The 19,261-nt window shown below is 39.8% G+C and overlaps 1 protein-coding gene across 3 annotated transcripts in view; it reads left to right on the forward strand.

Annotated features, from left to right (window-relative positions):
* Positions 1–18,253, forward strand: part of WT1 (Wilms tumor 1) — a 37,149-nt gene extending 18,896 nt beyond the window's left edge. The window contains exons 5-9 of one of the 3 annotated variants that reach the window (XM_027663306.1): positions 1,856–1,958; positions 3,325–3,475; positions 10,811–10,900; positions 12,568–12,660; positions 16,035–17,386. In XM_027663306.1, coding sequence (XP_027519107.1) covers positions 1,856–1,958; positions 3,325–3,475; positions 10,811–10,900; positions 12,568–12,660; positions 16,035–16,156 — 559 coding nt within the window. In that variant the 3' untranslated portion in view covers positions 16,157–17,386. Of the gene's footprint in view, positions 1–1,855; positions 1,959–3,324; positions 3,476–10,810; positions 10,901–12,567; positions 12,661–16,034; positions 17,387–17,488 lie in introns of those variants that run through there. The other 2 variants (XM_027663307.1, XM_027663305.1) reach the window with 2 other exon arrangements.
* The last annotated feature ends 1,008 nt before the right edge of the window (positions 18,254–19,261 follow it).

A 19,261-nucleotide genomic window follows, 5' to 3' on the forward strand; every position in this document is an offset into this window, starting at 1 on the left:
ATACCTTGGGTGTTTTCAACATCCTTCCTCCTACCCCTTTTCTTTTTAACATGTACAGACTTGCTGCCTTTAAATAGAGAGGAAAAATTGATGCTGGGGGGGAACCTGAACTGATCAAATGGTAACAGCAAATGATAACAGCAAATGGTAATTTGTGACATATTAGGGTGCAAAAGGCCACATCTGGGCCCTAGGGAGAGAGGAGACCCTATTTATTTTGACATGGTGCATATCTACAGAAGAGTTTAATCCATTTAAATCAGATAATGACATCTTCTTTATCTATTATTACAGACATTACTACAGATCAGAGATACTTTCTTGCCACCCCTCTATAACTTATTTCATTATGGTCACCTGTTTACTGCTTAAAATTGAAATAAACAGAGCATACCCTCCCAAAAGGTGTAGGCTTTGATTTGAATAGTCAGGTGGAGCCAGGATTTGAAGCTGGTGTTGTAAAGCAGCAAAGGAATAGACCCCAGGGAACCCACTTGCCAAGTGGCAGCCAGCGAGTCGCTGTGGGGCCGAGTGACGAGGAGCGCAACCCCCCCCCCGGCTGCAGCCAGAGCTGCTCACAAACACTGCTCCCCTCCTCCTCTCTGAGCTTCACAGACCCTTTAGACGTGTCCCATGTTCCAGTTCCACTGCCTGTTCTGCAAATCACTTAAGAGGTTTAAAAATTCCTTGTAATTCTACTCTCTGCACATGAACTTTGAGCAAAGAGAAAGGAAGGACCAGTGAAATGAGAGTCTGGGCCTCAGGGACCCCTTCAAATTGCTATTGCAAGCATTTGGCAAAGACTGGGATAACATCCTACATATCCATCTTTGTCCCTAGATGTGTGCCCTTGGGCTTTGTTCTGCACTTTCTAATTTCTGGTGTTGTGTAAAACATGTACACTTACCACTGCCAATATATATATCTACATGTGATAACGTACACATTAATGTAACATACTCATTCAAACATAAAAACTAAATGTATTTACAGTATTTTGACATTAAGAAGGCTGCAAACAGGAAACACAGCAATGTTCCAGCATTCTGGACAGGAGCACACAGGATTTTGAAGAACAAAATTAGATGAAACATATGGCTGTGACACACACGAAACATAGCAAAAGCAGCAAATTTTGAAAATTAATGTGTTGCATGAGAAATCTTGAAATTTTGTACCTAGTAGGGATAGGCTGATTTTTTTTTTTTATTATTTATTTTATTTTATTTTTATAAAGGGTTAATTTGTAGTGCATCCTGCAAGCTGATATGTGGGATAAATAGTTTAGACACTGATTTGTAATCTCTGTTTATGAGTACATGACTGCTATTCTTATAAATGTCATCACTTTCTTGGTAGTATCTGGTAATATCTGAGTCATGAGGTGCTGACAAAAATCCACTGCACTTAATGTGAAACTTGAGGCATTTTGCTCATTCCAAAAGATATTAGCAATAGCCAGCCCCACATTTAACTGATAAATAATGTGTATATGTGCACATGACACTGTTGTGCTGCTATGTGAATTTTTCCCTCTTACCTAAAATCTTTGTGGAAATACATCAGAGTTTAAATCATGACAATTTCTTTTCTTTTTTTCTTTTTTTTTTTTTCTGGACTGTCTTGGTGGATACTAATAGATGTATGTATGGAGTCAGTGCACCGTGCCAGTGGGAGCAGATCCATCTGAAGGCAGAGTGGGTTTCCTTTGGTGAATTTAATTTGAACTTGGATATTATGGCTATAAAAGTGAACTCTGCATATGTTATCACTGACGTAAGAAACGAAACCTCTCACCTGGAGCTGGGTACTGAAAAATATTTAATTTTTCCATTGTTCCCCTCTTTATTTGCAGCCATACAGCAGGATATGAAAATGAGAACCACAGTGCTCCCATGTTATACAGCTGTGGGGCCCAATACAGAATACACACCCATGGAGTTTTCAGAGGCATACAAGTGAGTACAGTAGGGCATTCTCCTTTGGAAAGTAAAACTGCTGCCTGTTTATAGCGTTAATTTACTATTTCACTGATATTTGTAAAGCCATCCTTGATTTTTGGTTTCTTTGTGTTACCAAGAAATGCTTTATGTAAATGTCATGGCTTCACTGAAGCCATTGAACTATAACTTAAGATTTCTTTCTGACACAGTAATTTAAAATTCCTCATTTCTTCTTCTAAAGTTACATCTGCAAGGCAATATTCCTTCCATCCTTCTCAGGATGGTCCCAAACATATGATCCCCTTTCCAGCTTCTGGCTCCAATCACTCTGACCCTGTTGAGCTTCTGGGGTTGCAGTGGACCGTGTCTGATAACTATATATGTGTGAAACTGTTAGATGACATTTTGCTTTTATGTATTTCTGAAACTTTACTAATTTAAGTGTATTTCCTTGAAACAAAATAGAATATATGATCATATCCTAATGACTAAGTAATTAGTGAGTATTTGGAAGGAATTTACCATTCACAGGAGTTAATTTCCTCCTTTCTGAGACAGTCATATAATTAATAAATACCACTGTAAAAGATATACCTTCTTAAAACTGATGGCAAAGTCATTACAGAATATCTGTCTCTTCTTGCTCTGTGTCGTCAACGTACATCGGTGTTTTTAGATAGCATCTTTTCTCATTTTCCTTTTCTGTATAGTTTAGCAAGTCATTATTCCGTGTCAAGCTCTCAGAAACAGGTTCCTGAGCCAGCTTTTGTTGAGTGAATAAAAGTAAGTGGCTGACATTGTTTAAGGAAGTTAATTGTCCCAGAAGGAGGAGATCATCTTTGATGGAACATTGTGACAGTGGCCAAAATGCATTAAGGCTGAACTATTCATCAGCTCCACCTAGACAGTTGTTTTTGTTTTGTTTATAATCAGGTTGTATTAATCCAAGACATTACTTTCCTTGTCCTTTAACTTCATATGAATATTTAAAATAAAGAGGATAGTAATAGTCTGGCTCATGCTTTTATCTGGTATAAGCTTAAAACTATTTCCTATGCCAGTAAGAGTTCTGCCAGGATTGTGTGGCTATACAGGAGGTCACAGTGTGAGCCATTACACATAAATATTGGTGGGAGAATTCACTAAGCAGAGTTCACTGTATTTCACCTTCGAATAACTGTGATACTCTGCAGAGAACAGATTAAGGTATGATAAGGTTGCAGATCGTTAATGTAGAATCAAATAAAACTGCCTATTTACAGTGTGATCCACGTAAGTATCTCTTTGTCCTGGCGAAGTGCCTCCGATTGTTTGTCTTTGAATATGCTAAGTAGGAGCTGGAAAACACGCAGGTTGCATTAGCAGGTCTCTGTCATTGCAGGACGTCCGGCGGGTGCCAGGAGTCGCTCCAACCATTGTCCGGTCGGCGAGTGAGACGAATGAGAAGCGCCCCTTCATGTGTGCCTACCCGGGCTGTAACAAGAGATACTTCAAGTTGTCCCACTTGCAGATGCACAGCAGAAAGCACACTGGTGGGTATAAACCACGGTGCAGCACTGCACAGCAAGGTGGGGTTTTTAAAATAGCATAGGGGGCAAGAAATGAACTGCCAGGTCAGGGACTGTGAGAATCTGTCAGAGGAGTGCCTATGTCCTCTGTCATCTAAGCAATCCCTCTTTGGGATGCAGAAGACCCTCTGAATCTAGTGAAGAAAAACACAGAGCACCACTGACAGCAATTAGATCACCTCCCTCCCTCCCTCCCTCTCTCCCTTACTGTTACAGGGCATCATTTAGGGCTATGAATTGTTTTCCCCTTTAATTTTTTTCCTTCTTTTCCTCCTCATTTGGGAGCATTGAATCTTGCTGCAAATCTTATCTAATGTTAACTATTAGAAAGTTTCTTCTGCAAGAGGAATCTAGACATTTAGCATCCTCTTGTTCTCCTGGGTAAGCCTTTTCTGGTTGGGGGGTGGAGGCAGGGATTGGCAAATAGCTTCCTGGTAATGGGATCTTTCCATGAAAAATTGAGCCTGAAGCCATTCCTTTGTAGGCTAAGGTCTGGATTCTCTCTGAGTTCAGGCAATAAAAATTGCAGCTCAAAATGTGGAAATCAAATGCTCTGCTGCACCTTGCCAGAGAGCAAACAGAGTTATTTCCCCTTTTGAAAGATTTATACTGTTGGACATGTAAAATTATGATATGTCTTTAGATATGATCCTTACGAATTTTTTTTGATTGCCTATCATATTTTTATTTATACAGTTCTTTCTGTGCTAATCTAGAAATCTGTGGATAAAATCTGCAGATTTAGGTGTTCAGTTAGCCATTGATATGCCAGAAGGTTGAAGGGATGAAAGAGAGAACAGAAGGACAGTCCATGCTGCAGTGACCTAAGAGATTGTCAAACATTTCATAAAAGATAGTTGCAAACTTTTACTTTTGGAGATCATGTGGTTAGTTAATTGCATAAAATACTTACAGGTGAGAAATGAACACAAAGCACTTCTAATTTCTGAATGGGCAAGTGTCAAAATATTCCGATAGCCATCTTCATCTTTGCTCAGATTAAACATTCAAGATAATTTAGATTGTAAGTGGGATTCATCTTTAGAGAGAGGTCTGCAGAAATGCTATTCTATTTTCTGTAAATAAATTGGAAACAAGAAAATTTAGAGAACTTTTGCTTTCAGTGTTTCTGCTGTATACCTAACCAGCTCTGAATTTTAATCCTAATCACTGTTTCTTTCATTCCTAAATTGATTTACTCTGTATTTTAACAGTCACTAGTTGTTCTGGTCCTGTATTTTACTCCATTTAGTTGCTTGGCTTTCACAATGTTATTTCTGGATGAATCACAAGGACTTCAGCTTATATATTTTTATTTTTTTTCCTTAGCTGTAGAAGGTTTTCAGAATTATACCACATACAATCTAGGCTTGTAGAGTCACAAAAGCCCCAAAAGACATTGGGGATATGCCTATGGCTGTCTAACACCCTTAGAGAGGCTTCTCCCATTGTCTTTGAGGTCATACATGCCCCATACTTGGTTTATGCTGTAGTGGAACAGGGTAGAGGAAAGACATTTTTTTCCCCTCAAATATCTTTTCTGTGCAGGTGGGGCCCAGACCTTTCTGCCCAAGCATTTTGATATATTGACAGCAAAACTTATTTATTTCTCAAATCTTTTCAAGTTACTTTCCATAAGAGGTCGACTTGTTTCGCAGAGCTTGTATTTGCTGATACAAACATTGCTATGCAAGAGTTTAGGGTTGATTGCAGCTAAACAGAGGAAGCAAGGGATGGTGCACTGCTGGTGTGAAAATTGCTTGAGTTACTTGCCTGGCTGATGCTTTCAGATTTAGGATTATAAGGGAGTTCTCCTCTTTATCAGCTGGCAGGGTTTTGTTCTCAGCCTGTTGTATGCGCAGTAGACATTTCCTATTATTATGATCTGGAAATTTAAATTGCCAAATTCCCAGCTGCTGTAGAGGCTTAGAATATGATGCCCTGCATTTCCTGTCTCTTGCTGTGTTCTTAGTCCTAGTTTTTGGGAGTGCTTGGTGAACTATGCTGTAAGGGAGCATCTGGAGTGGGTAGTCTGGGAATATTTCTGAGTTAACTTATTTTCTTGGCTGCTTGGTGTGTGGATGGTCTGGACTTAGTGGCCATAATGGTAATTTCCAGTCCCGTGCTCTTCAGGGCAGTTGAACTGACTGTTGTGATGCAAATCCATTTCCAGTCTCCTTTGTAATTTCATGTGTTTGTGTAACCCTGGTTTGAAAAGCAAAATTTGTAAACCAGTTTTGTCCAAGGGCAGATCAATCATCACTATGGAGAATGTGTCTTGGGGATAACAGTAATGGTAGATATAGTTCACACTTCTCTGCACCTTCTTTCTTTTCTCCATCTGCTGTTTCTGTATGGCAGGGGCTACCTTAAGAGGCCAGTATGACTCCAGTGAGGCTGTTGGTTTATGTTGATAATTATATGGGTATCTCTTGGGCTCTCTGATCATCTTTCTGTTTGTAACCCAATGAACTCCAAACCCCAGTTCTAGAGTTCTCTACTAGGTAAAGAAATTGGGCTTGGTGGAATCAGCCTGTTAGGCAGAAAGCAGCTGGCAACCATAGCACCTAATAGTCTTAATAAACAAAGGGATGTGTCTCTTCCTCTTCTGTTCCATTGTTTCGATGGAGAAGAATGCTGGAGAGCCAATCTAAAATCAGGAGAGCTGTCAAAAGTCAGCTGAAGTGGAGGATAATTGGGTTGTGTTTGGTATACCTCTCCTCAGCCAACATAAAATTTTACTACTCCTCCTGTAAGGTGGTCCTGGATTCACTCATGGGTTTGAAGCTCTTCCAGCTTAAAGTATCTTAGTGTAGTGGTAGGTCAGGTTTTAAAATTATGAACATGTGATTTGAAAACAAGCTGTTACACATATCTAATATTAAACCAACAGATATTATCTTTGCAGAATAATGTTTGCTCTAGGTTACCTTTTTTTTTTTTCCTGTAATAGATACATACAAAGACTGGCTCATCAGATCTTCCATTCTTCACCAGTTGCATCACTGCAAAACCAAACAAGGCCCTGAAACACAAAGTTGAATTCTATAATCAGTTTTTCCCAAAGTTTCAAACAGCCTCATTTGAAAATATGTTAACATTTTGTACCCTCCAAGACTGCTTATTCATTCTCAACAATGCCTTTATTGAAACATGTACAGCCAAAAAAGCTTTTTTCTTATCTCGGTCTATTTTGCTGCAGCAGATAGGCCCCTGAAAGGAAATGCAAAAAATACATCTAACTTTTCAACAGTACAGCAAATATGTGAGTTGTCATTCTGTGGCAGACTTCAGACACTTCCTTTCAGAAACAAATTGATGTCTAGACCTCCATAAATTTCACTTGTAGTGGAAACATCAGCATTCTTGCCAGAGACCCTTTGGTTTGAGTGCCACTCATCAGAAAAACTAGATTTCTTCTAACACAGAGCTAAGCATGTTTGCAGAGGAAATATGCTCTACCAGGGATATTCTTTTGCCTAAATATGCTCAACTGCAGGTATGAGCTTCTACAGTGAAATATGAGAATCTGTAGATCGGGAAGGTTGTCCTTTTTGTGGTAGGGGACTCAGGTCTTGGTGGTGAATTTCTGAAGCTCTGGGAGATGTAAGTAGTGAGGTCTAATAATCATCTAACAATGATTTCTTTGCTTGGACAAAGGCAAATATCCTTTTACTAGGGCGTGTGTGCCACTATGGTGCTAAATGCTTTACAGTCATTAGTGCAGTTCATCATTACAACACCTGGGAAAGACAGAACCGTTTCCTCAGTACACAGAGATGACAGATTGATAGACTGATGTGCTTGTGCCCGAGCTGGGACTCTTAGAGTCTGGAGACTCTTAGGAGTCTAGAGCAGTAACTCCTAGGGTAGCACCCTCACATTGATGTTGCTTTGAAACACTGACCTTCATACCTGAGCCATGGAATGCCATCCACAGAAGATGAAAGCTTGCTTGGGTTAAAGAAGCAAGTGGACAAATTATTGGAAAGAAACTTCATTAACAAGTGTTAAACAGAAAGCCATCTTTGGCTTAGAAAGTTGCCAACTCATGAACTGCTGGAATCTAGGAGAGTGTCCAGGGAAAGTACTGCTGCATCCTTGCTATCTTCTGCTCTCCTGCAGGCATCTTCAGTGAGCCAAGGTGGGAGACTGCTGGGCTGGATGGGCCTTTGGCCTCACCCAGCATGGACTGCTTTCAGGCTGTCATTTCTGCAGAGTAAAATAAGAATACTTTTGAATTTAAAATGCAAGATTAGTTTCAGCACAGTAATGACATGTCACAGCTGAACTACTGTGTGAAGATGACAGAAAATGTTATCTATAAAGGCTCCCTAGTAAATAAACAAACATACATTTTATCTAAGTTTGCTAAAGCAAATTATATTGAATAGAAAAATGTTGTATTACCGAGGCAAAGTTGTGATCATGAGGCTGTGCTTGTTTGATTAAGTGGGTATACTTATTTAAGAAAATGGGCTTAAACTGGTGAAGCAAGAATAGACCAACCATCAGATTCTCATTCACACTTGCAGTCAGTCTTTGATTTCAAAGTCAGCCTCCTCTCCTCATGTTTTCTTGTTAGTGATGGGTTTTTGTTCTTGCAGAACTCCCCAATTAAAAGCAGTGACTATGAATATTTTGTGCAACTGCTACAACAGTAGGATTTTCTGTTTTCCCATGCATTTGCCCCTTGAAAATGTGCACCCTTCCCCTAGTTCAGGTTATCTATTTTTTGAGCAAATAAGTTTATTTTATTAGAAGCATTTATTGCAATATGTGCAAAGGTTGATTCACACTTGTTCTGCAATGGTTGAGCTTTATTTTTTTTTAAGTGTTTTGCTAAATGTTAAAGATCTGCTGTTCCCTCTATCCTCTCTCATCTTTGCTATTTCATTATGCACCAAGTTTGGCCTTTCTTTTGTGTGCCCTCTTTCAGTAATCATAGAAGCCTTCAAGTCCCAGAGGGAAGGGCTGGTGAAGCTTCATCTGCATCTCCTGTTTTATTTTGAAATTGTGTGTGGTCACATGAGAATGTGACAGCATTATGGGATATTTTCACAAGTAAAGAGACTTGAGTCTTTTACTGAAGAGGCTTTAATAGGCCTGGGGAAACTAAACACTGCTCTAACCTCTCTGGGTATAGGAATTTAATGAGGTACTAACAGGCTTTTTCTAATCTGGGACATTTCAGTTGTCCTGATGAAACTTAAAGGAGCTATAGGCATGTGACAGTCAGCTTTGGCAGGCGTTTTGCTTGGCACTAGCTGACATGGAAGATGTAGAAGGAAAGGGAAATTAGGATTTCTGTCCAAATGTTGTGCCTCTTTTTGTTTATTTGCTTTTTGTTTTCCACGCAATGTCATCACATCCCTATGTAAACATTTTGGATTGATTCCTTTAATATATGCATCAGTTAAATTTGTCTTTAATTTGATCAAGACTATTTTTCAAAGTATTTAAAGGAATACTTTCATGTGCGTGCCATCAGACCCACTGTGCTGTTTTATTCAAATACTTCCTTAACCATCTTTTGCGTTTATATTGCAATTAGCAGACAATCATCCTGTCACAGCATTCTGCTCTGCTGACATTCCCCCTCTTAAATCTGCCAAAGGGCTGAATTCCTTGGAAGTAAGTGGTTTCTGAAAAGCAGGCACCCCCCAGGGAGTCCTTGCGGTCAAAGTGTATGGAACTATTTCAAACACCTGTGGCAACTTTAATCTCTCATGCTAATAAATTAAGCACAGCAGACATGGAAATTGTCCACACCTAGGTCTGAGAATCAGTAAAACTCCTTTGGGTGACTGTCACAGGAAGTTAGCTTGTTTTGGTTTCAGCTATACCAGAATGAATTTGGAATGCTCTCCTTAATATGCTGCTTATTCCTTGTCGCCTGGATTGGAAGGCCTCTGCTTTAAACTAAACTTGGAATACCAGTGAAACCAGAATACATTTCCTCATCATGCTAGAATCAGAAATGTAGACATTTGCAATGAACATTTATCAAACTGATGTGTTTTTAAAATTATACAGAGAGAGATTAAACCCACTGATTTAATAATAAACCACTTCAGCTGATGTTTTCTGTAGGTGCTTCCTACTGAACCTTTGGTTTACATCTCAGCTTCCCACAGTAGACAAAGCAGGTCCCAGCTGCACTTGTGTGTACCTTCCAGATAAAGCCTGGGATCCTCCCAGCTTTGCAGTGGGAGATGTTTCATTACTGCTTGTGCTGAGGCCTCTGTGCTATGGCACTGTAACCAGGTTTTATGTAGGAATAAATGTAGTTGTATCTGAGGCTTTGGCAGGATTTCAGTGTTGTGCAAAGGGACCTTAGTCTTAGATGTGAATCAGATCTGAAAGATCATACAGTTCCTCCTGTAACAGCAATTGTTCTGGTTTGTGCTGGCCAAATTTCACCAACTTTGTGCTCTGCTACGTGCTGGCAGTATTTCCCTTTTTCCTCAAACTCCTTGGTTGCTGCATTTCTTTTTGCATGTTTGTGTGGTTGGTGAAGTCCCTTGCATTGAAACCCATGTTCATTTGAGACTAGCTTGTAGGGATTTAGTTTTCTAAAAAAATTCAGAATCTCACTTTTCATCCCAGAGAAAACCCACCCTGGGAATCTCTGCTGACCTGGATGGGAGGAGGGGAAGAGTTTATATTTACATGAGGCTTTGGAATAATTCATAGCCTTGACTGTGGGACCTGTGCAGCTACATGAGAATTTCTATTTAATACTACTTTATGGAAGAAACCTTATTTGTGTTTTGGGGAAGAATATGCATTTTTCTGTGGTTGAATTTTGCTCAGTTTCTTTTAATTAATTTAGTGCAGTTAATTTAATGCCATCTACATTGATGTAATTTGTTTAGTTTTTGCTTTAAATCCAATTTAGAGCAAACTACAAGTTGATCCTTTGTACAAAAGATGTATTACTGAGACAGGTGGAAAGGGTTTAATGTGGTTTTTACAGAAATACAAACCAAGAGATTCCTGTTCTTTTCCAGCATAAAAAAAAAAATTAAAAAACCATGCAATCTGAAATTTTTTTGTAGCTTTAACCTAATAGACTGTTTCCTTAGAGTGGGCAGCTTTGGTATCAGTGTCAATGCAGTAGAATCGTGCCAGCCTTTCCAACAGAGTTTTATGGTTTAAAGCAAATGAAGCCTAGTCTACTGCTAGACTGCTATAGAGAGAGAAGACTTTCAGAGCAAAAGGTTTCATCTTCTGATTCTAGTTGACATATTCACTTACTTAGCCACATTTTCTGATAAATGTGTTTATCCTTTACAGGTGAAAAACCTTATCAGTGTGATTTTAAGGACTGTGAACGAAGATTTTCTCGTTCAGACCAACTCAAACGGCACCAAAGACGACACACAGGTTTGTTTACAAGACTCCTCTACTAATTGGAGCTCATCTTTATGTGTTAATTGTGACCTCGAGGTATACTTCTGAACTTCTAATTTTCTAATGTTCTCTGCTCATACACAGTGCCAAATTCCTGAAGTTAGTTTTAGGAGAGGGCTGTGGCTGGTTTGTTTAATTAACCTTTCAGCACTCCTGTGGTTGTACAGGTGACTTTTACTTCCCAACACTATCTTTTGAAACAGCTTTCTTAATGACACTACTCCATCCTGTATGCCCAATATAGGGAATATATTATTTTTAAAAACTAAACAGTTCTGCAAGAAAAAGTTGCCAGTGTGTAACCTGAAAGGCATTACTGTTTGTGTGTGAATGATCATATGGTAATGCTGATAGGTGCATGTGCATGTACATAACCTGAAAAGCTTGTGGTATTGCTGTGTGCTGAGATGTGGAAAGCAGAAGCAGAGAAAGAAAAGTCATGCTGGCTATAATGCTTAAGGTCCCAGTCCAGCAAACCACTTGGTCTTAGCCTGAAGCCTCTGTTGAATTCTACCAACTAAAGAAGGACTCTAGGAGCAGCAAGGAGAGAACCATCAAAGACCTGTCTGGTTGAGTTGCAAAAATAACCTGGAAAGTGCATGGCAGTTCACATCCAGCAGAAGGGCAGCAGCAGTCATCAGTGGGTCCAGATCCTAGCTAGACTCTTTCTCAGTGAATCATTTAATGGGGGAAATGTTCCAAGACAACCAAAACTACTTGTGACTTCAGTTCAACTTCAGTATGTTCTTTTTTGCACGTACACCACTCTCTGGAAACCAATGAGACAGCCCATTTCAGTGTTTCAGGAGTTCTTGGAGGTCTTCCATTGACAGGGGAGGCAGCTGCCCTTCTCAAAGTCACAAAAGAGGAGATGGTGATGGCTCCAGCCCTCTAGCTGGGGTGGAACCATGAGGGCACTGCGTGGAACATGAGAAAGGGCTTCAGAGTACTCTGAGTCACAACAAGAAATTGCACCTGGGTCTCCTGTATTTCAGGGATTGGTCTGGCAATTGGTTTACTCACTGCTCTTCAGTGAGTAGTAGTTCTTCACAGGTGGATTTCTGCCTGTGTAAGATGTTCTATCTCTTAACTTAAACAGTGTTATTGAGAGATGTTATCTGAAAGCTGGTGGTAAAATTACTCTATTGGCATGATAGATTTTTAGCAACTGCATGCTAGAACACACCTGTGTGAAGCAGTGCCCAAGACCTGTGTGTCATGTGTAGAGCAGAAATGTGAAGTAAGTTAAACCTGGTGGGAGCACATAAAAATATACTTCTGCACCTTGATTCCTCTTATGGCATATTTGCTTACACACAATACCAGTAGTGCCAAACCACAGGATCAGGATTAACAGCATTTGCAGATCCTCCTTAGTCCAACAGTGTAAGTGGGTGTTTGTTTATGATGTTCAGATGCTTCAGGCCCAGACATTGGAAGATGAGGTTGCAAAGGGGTGGTAACCTAATTAATGACTAACTTTCTGTAATGTGTAGGCACAGAGTAGGGAGGAGCAGTTCCAGTAACTAGTACAACAAAAAAATCCAGGCTTTTGAAATTTCAGAAATATATGATTTCACCCACCCCTCCAAAAGATGTTGGGATGTAAAAATAGATTTATTTTTTTTTTTGTCTCGTAGGTGTGAAGCCCTTCCAGTGTAAAACCTGTCAGAGAAAGTTCTCCAGATCTGATCATCTGAAGACTCATACCAGGACTCATACAGGTAAAACAAGTGCGTAAACTTTTCTTCACATTTATATTTCATTATTTTTTAATTTTAAATCAATGTTGTTGTATATTACCTGCTTAGAAAGTCTCTTAACCGGGAGTTAAATATGCAAAACAACAGAAAGAATTTCAGAGTGTGCTGGTTTTTCAGTGTGACTCTATTCCCCAAGCATGATAGTCACTTTTCACAAAGGGATTTAGGTGATTTTGGAAGCTATGCTTTCTTCCTTCATGTTTAAAGAAATTTCAGCTTGGCAAAATAAATTTTGTCAGCTATTATGAAGTGAACGTCATGGTCTCAGCCCACAAATGTCAAGTTGATCTACTGCCTTTACTGAAAAAACCCTACAAGATAGAAATTTTAATTCTAGCTTCAGCCAAAGGTCTGTAATCTAAAGTATTCATGCCTACTCATGCTTCTCCTAAGTGTCAGTTGAGCCTAATGCAGGATAGCAGGGCAAAGCTCTTGCTGTTGCTGCTTGTACTGTAATCTCTCCAGAAGATAAAAGGAGTGCCTTTTGCAAACTCACACTGACAGACACTAAAGTAAAAGCTTACTCAAATATTCAAGGGCCTTTTTTGTAGAAACCGTAGTATTTCACATAAATACAGGGGGAGGGAAAAAAGGAGGCCATTTTAGTCTACTCTGCCCTCACATAAATGTAAACACCATTAAGGAGCAACTGCAGCAACCTCTATTTTAGTTTTAAGTTTTAAGAATTAATCCTGTGAGCTGACATTTTCTGTTCCTTCCTCTATGTATGCAGTGTTTTTACCAAGTAATTGTTTACTGACCACTTTTGGCATGTTATTAGATTTTCTGTACTGGTGTTAACCTTTTAAATTCAGTCTCTGTACAGATGGACAAGGAGCCTGAAAATCTTTTTCTCCCCGCTAAGAATTCTTTTTTCTCTTCCGGACCATAAAAAATCCACACATTTCAGACTTTCAAAAATAAAAGAGAGATTTTAATAAAGGAAATGATTCACCTGAGAACCAATGGCATTTTCTGTGGTACTGGCCAAATAAATGCTTCACGTAATGGCCAGATCTACACTCGCAGTCCGCACATGGCAAAGGGCACAGCCGTGTTCCTGGGCTCTCCCCATGGTCCCCTGCTGAGCTGCAGGGCCTGGGTCTCTGTGCATTTGCATGAAGAAAAGATGTTTTCTTAACCAGCAAGAGGTAACGTTCTGGGAGAGGCAAAGTGGCAAGACATGGTTTGTCACATGGCAGCCAAGCCGGGATAAGCCACATTCTCCATCGCATTTCATTGCTAACTGACCTACCAGCTCAGGACTTGCATGACTCCAGTGATTTTTTTTTTTACCCCAGATTAGCTAAAGTGATGAACTTACTCTCTTTTTCCCTAGTAAACCTCATCTCCCTGTTCTAGTTCCTCCTTGCTCCATGTGGTCCGGGCCCCTGTTGCTGCCTGCAGGTTCTGTGCAGCCCAGCTGGGTGCTGCTGTGGGGATGCTCCTGTCAGCATTTGGATGTGTCATGCTCCTCTGACTGTAAAATACACATGTCCTGAGGGGAATGAGCACGAGTGGTGGGTGGGGATTTTTCATTTCCATCTTGCCCTGTAGCTTCATTCCTCTTACTTTCTTATATCCCCTAAATTTTGCAACAAAGCACCGAGCTCAAGTTAGCTTGCTCCATGTTAAATCCTGATGAAGCAAAGCACAGGCGTCTTCTGTCTAATTCCAGCCTAATTTTAAGTCAACTACCAAATTATTTGTTCAGCTAAAAATTCAGGGTTTTTTATTCCCCACAAGCAATTTTACTGTGACAGCAATCTTTGCTGTAAAAAGCAAAAAAAAAAATGAATTAGAGGAAAGCTCTATACATCCATATATGTGTTTAGCAATGGAAATATGATTTCTGATATCTGTCCCACGAAGCTGTACAAAATAATTTGTGCCCAGCACAGAACTAATAGAGATTGCTGCTCCCCTGTTGTGAGAGGAAAATCAGGGTTGCTTGTGAAACAGCAAAACTGTGCTGCTCTTAATGTGTTGGTGCATGAAAAACTGCCCAGCAATAGGTAACTCACATCAGTTCATAGGATGGTTTTGCTAATGCTGCTTGGGTGAAGAAAGACCAGTTTATACAATCTGTGATTTTAAACAGTAGCTCTGACCAGATCAGTTTTGTGCCATACTGGTTTTTGTGCTCATGTGAGATAGTTGTTGCTTTTGCCAGCATGTGTGTTAAGTGGATAAAATATATTTTAGGCACCACCCCCCCCCACCTAAAGTATAGCCTGGGAGTTTGCAGACAGAAATACACATTTATACCATTATCCCAGATCCCCTTTTGCCTGAATGTGGATGTTTGTGAAATGCACAAAGTGTGAGGCAAACAAGAAGATGTCTGGGTGAGCTTGTATCACCCCAGTGTGTCTTGAGTGTATTGGAGAGCACAAGGTGTGCAGACAGCACTGAAGAGCCCAGCCCCAGAGCTGAATCTACTTTAAAATATTGCATTTATTTTGAGGGGAAAAGAAAGAAAATGAAAGAAAGAAGCATGAGTCACCAGGCACTGCTCTGAGCTAATGAAAGCATTCCATCAGCATTCCTGCGGCATCAGAAACACAGCCTGAAATTCCACTTAAACATTGTAGAAAATCAAGAGACCAGATTAAACTGCTAGAAAGTCATAGAATTTCTTGTTAAATTTGAATGTGCTTTGCTTGTAAGACATTTGAAGTGTATACCATGCTCATGGAAATGTTAGAACAATACTATTTTGAGCGTTTAACATCTCCTGTAGATGCGAATCCACTTTATTTAGACAGTAGTGGAAAACTTCGAGTCTGGCTCAGCAGACTTCGTGCTGAACTCTGCGGCTTCTACCACATTCACTTACACTCACCAGTTTCAAAGAACTTCAGCCAAAACTCATTGAATTAGGTGGAAAAAACTCTCCTTGACTGGAGGTCAAGTTCTAAATAGTCACTGACAGTTTTCACAGCGACTAACAGTATGTCTGCACCACAGCCCGAGGTGCGACTGAAGCTTGTGCGAGTGCCAGAGTGACTTTTAAACTAGTTCATTTGAGAGCTGAGAGTAGCATAGACATGGCAACACAGTGTTCAGCAAGGGCCTCTCTTCAGGAATGAACCACTGCAAAGTGTTCTACATCGTCTGAAAAGGCTATTGTTAAACATCAGCTGAGGGAGATGTAGGAAAGCACTGAGCGCTGACGTGAGCGGGAATTTGGGGCAGTCCCACACCCTTTCAGGACAGCCCAGGGTGCCTTCCCTCCTGACAGGGGCTCTGCCCAGCTCCTCACAACCCCATAGAAAGAACAAAAATAGCAGTGTCTCAGACGAGCTGTATGCTCAATTAATAACAGGGTGTTTTGTTAACAGGTGAAAAGCCTTTCAGTTGCCGGTGGCCCAGCTGTCAAAAAAAATTTGCCAGGTCTGATGAATTAGTTCGTCATCACAACATGCACCAGAGGAACATGACTAAGCTGCAGTTGGCCCTTTAGACAGTTCAAACAAGTGAATAAACCAGATGGGACATTATGAGCTACTGCAAACTTTGTCAGCCATCTTCGATCACCTCTGTCAGAGAGCTGCAGCTGTCTTCGCATCCCATTTGACACAAGTTAACTAAACCGTAGGATTCTGCTCAGCCTTGTCTTCCATTTGGAGTTACACAAGTTCCTACTCAATAAGTTCAAGAGATTTTTACCTGTGGTTTTGTTAAAAAGTAAACAAGATTGCCTCAGTTTCAAGATTACCATAAGCTGTTCTTAGCTTCACGTCTGTCTCCATTTTTTTTTGTGTTATCCTCACTTGAACTTTTCCAGGTACAAATTGTTGTACCTTTTTAAGTCCTGCAGTGGATAGGGTGACTCCTCCCTGTTGAAGGCTAGTTCTATGCTTACATGATCTGTGCACATGCTGAGGTTTCCAAATGCTGGTACATCTATCCTCAGAAAATGAGACAGAACAGTCACCTGAGATACTTTTGGTAAACTTTGTACTCATACTGCCAAAGGGCAGGCTTTTAAAGTTGGAAGCTCTGCTTTTGAATTTCACAAATCAAACCTTTTTTTAAAGGATATCTTTCTAGAGCAGCTAAAGCTGGATGAACCAGAGCCTCTCTGTACAGAAAATAAGAATCTTACCATTAAGTTAACTTGTTTTTTAAATATTCACATAATTGATCTCTCAAAACTGTTTTGTTTGTCAATTAACTCTCTCCCTTTCTCTCTCTCTTTTTAATGTATTTGTTTAAATTTATTCTATCATAGATCTCCTTTACACAAAACTAATTCTGATCATTGTAGACATTTGGGATTTGTTTACAATGTAAAGCCACACTGGTTATGTGGCTCACAAGCTGTATAAACTTAAAACTGAACTTTTAATGGGGCTGGTCCAGGATCTCCATTAACAGATTACTCTTAAGATAAGTAACTTAAAAAGACTCTTTGTCAAGTATATGTGAAAAAGACATTATTAGCGTAAGGAAATATATTATTTCAGGGTTTTGGGAGGAGGGGTTTATTATTTACTTTTAATTGCTTGAAATTGTGTGTATATATATATATCTGATAATGTATTGCTCTTAGACATCTCCAGTTAGAAAGTGTATAAATATTAGAAGCATCACTGTTCTGATGTTGTTGCTGTTAAAAACTATGGATAACACTAAGAATGTAACCTGCATTTTTCACTGAGCTTTCAATTAAAGCCCATTCAAAGAGAAACAAATGAGAGTCCAACAGATGTCTTGTTTCATGTCTGGTATTAAATTTCAAATGCCCTGTCCAATAGTATCCTTTTTTTTTTTTTTTTTTTTGTATATAAAGGTACCACCAGCACTGATGACCACTAGTTAACCTGTCCAGGTCTTGACCACAATTTATCCATCTCACTTGGGAATCATACTGGCAGCAGAAAACAGTGTCAAGTTTCATATTGTGCTATAAAGCAGTTGCTTCAATCGTTCGTCTTCTTACCCAACTATTCCTTCTCTTTCGACCTGTGAGATTTGTACAAGAACTTTATAGAACAGTAAAATCCCATTTATAAATAGCAGTACTGGCCTTCTATAGAACTGGGCTGAAACCATAAGCACAGATAACTTCTTAGATTAGGATGTCATAGACTGACTTTTAAGTAAAAGTTAATTTAGAGTTGGGGTGGCTTAAATCAGTTCAGCAGGTTGAAAAAGACAGTCTTTCTTAGATGATGAAGTGTGAAAATGAAGATAAAAAAATATTACTGTTTCTTTGTCATACTGCCTACTTTTCTTTGGAAGTAAGTACAGCCTGCCTCAGTGCCCTCTGCCCTTGCAAAATATTTGTATCTCTTTAGCAAAAATCTTTAATGTATCTTGCCAAGCTTTTTTCTCTAATGTACACAATGGAGTTCTATGATGGGTTGAGCTTTCTCTCTTAAAGTGCAGCTGCATCGTCAAGAAAACTCAACAGTTAATTCTTCAAGTCCTCTTTTTCGCATGGGTATTGCATCACTGTTAATTACTGTCGGGGTACTGTGAGTCATTTGTATCAGTCAGCTTTATCTTTTGCTGTCAAAAGACCGCATCTCTCTGGAGAAACTCATAACAAGTGTGGCAAACATCAAATATTTGGAGCGAGCGGTGTACATAAAACTCCACAGAATTAAAAAATAAAGCAACTCCTCCTGCTTTCTTGAAAGAAAAGTTCAGCTGCAATAACAATGTCCTGTGATTTACCCAGCAGCCTCCTGCAACTACAAAACAATCTGTTTTTCAGTCAGCACCCAAAATAGAGAGCTGCCACGAGTGTTTACACTGAAAGCCAAAAAAAGAAAAATCAGCCTCCAGTTGTGCCTGCATCAGTCAAACATAAATAAAACCATCTTTTGTGAAATACAGCCAGAACTCCACTGCAGCACAGGCCAGACTTCCAGTGACCTGTAAATAGCTACAGCCTTGGTTTGCTGCTTGGGGAGTCACATGCCAAATAATAATGGTAGATGGCTACAAAAAATGAAGCGTGGGTTGATGAGTGACAGAGCATGTCCTTTTGCTTTTGCTGTCGCCACTTTTTCAATGAAAGACTTACTGCTACTCTGCTGTTTGATGAGCATTACATCCCCTAAACTGCCAAGAACTGTGAGGACAATGGTAAATGTTTACAAGATTTTTGAAACTTTTATTCCTAGTTATTTTACAGTCTTTGTCATGAGAGACATTTTATATCTCTCCCTTTCCTTTCCCTTCCCTGTTTTCAGGATTCTATCAGCAAGGTAAGGCACCTTTATGGAAGTGCTTTACTACATGAATTTCTCAGAAGCAGCCCCCAGATTCTGGCTCTTGCAGCATGCAATTCCTCAGTTTGGGTCAAGCAGAGACTGCTCAGCAGGCTGAGTGTCTGTGAGCTTGACCTCCATATGAAAGATGTGGAGGCTGTGCTGTATTATATCTTACAAGTATCCTCAGCTCTCTGGAAAATTTTCAATCCCATGATTAATCGAGCAAATCTTTTATGCCCCTGCCCTCTGTTCTTAGGCTGAAAATAGTGACTGATGTAATTTTGGCTGATGGTTGATGTCTTACTGGTATTGGCAAACTATTCCTGTCCTGTGGCTTCCAG

The sequence above is a fragment of the Corapipo altera genome, unplaced genomic scaffold (genome assembly GCF_003945725.1).
Source record: "Corapipo altera isolate COAL_440 unplaced genomic scaffold, ASM394572v1 100, whole genome shotgun sequence".
In the NCBI taxonomy this organism is placed as follows: Eukaryota; Metazoa; Chordata; class Aves; order Passeriformes; family Pipridae; genus Corapipo; species Corapipo altera.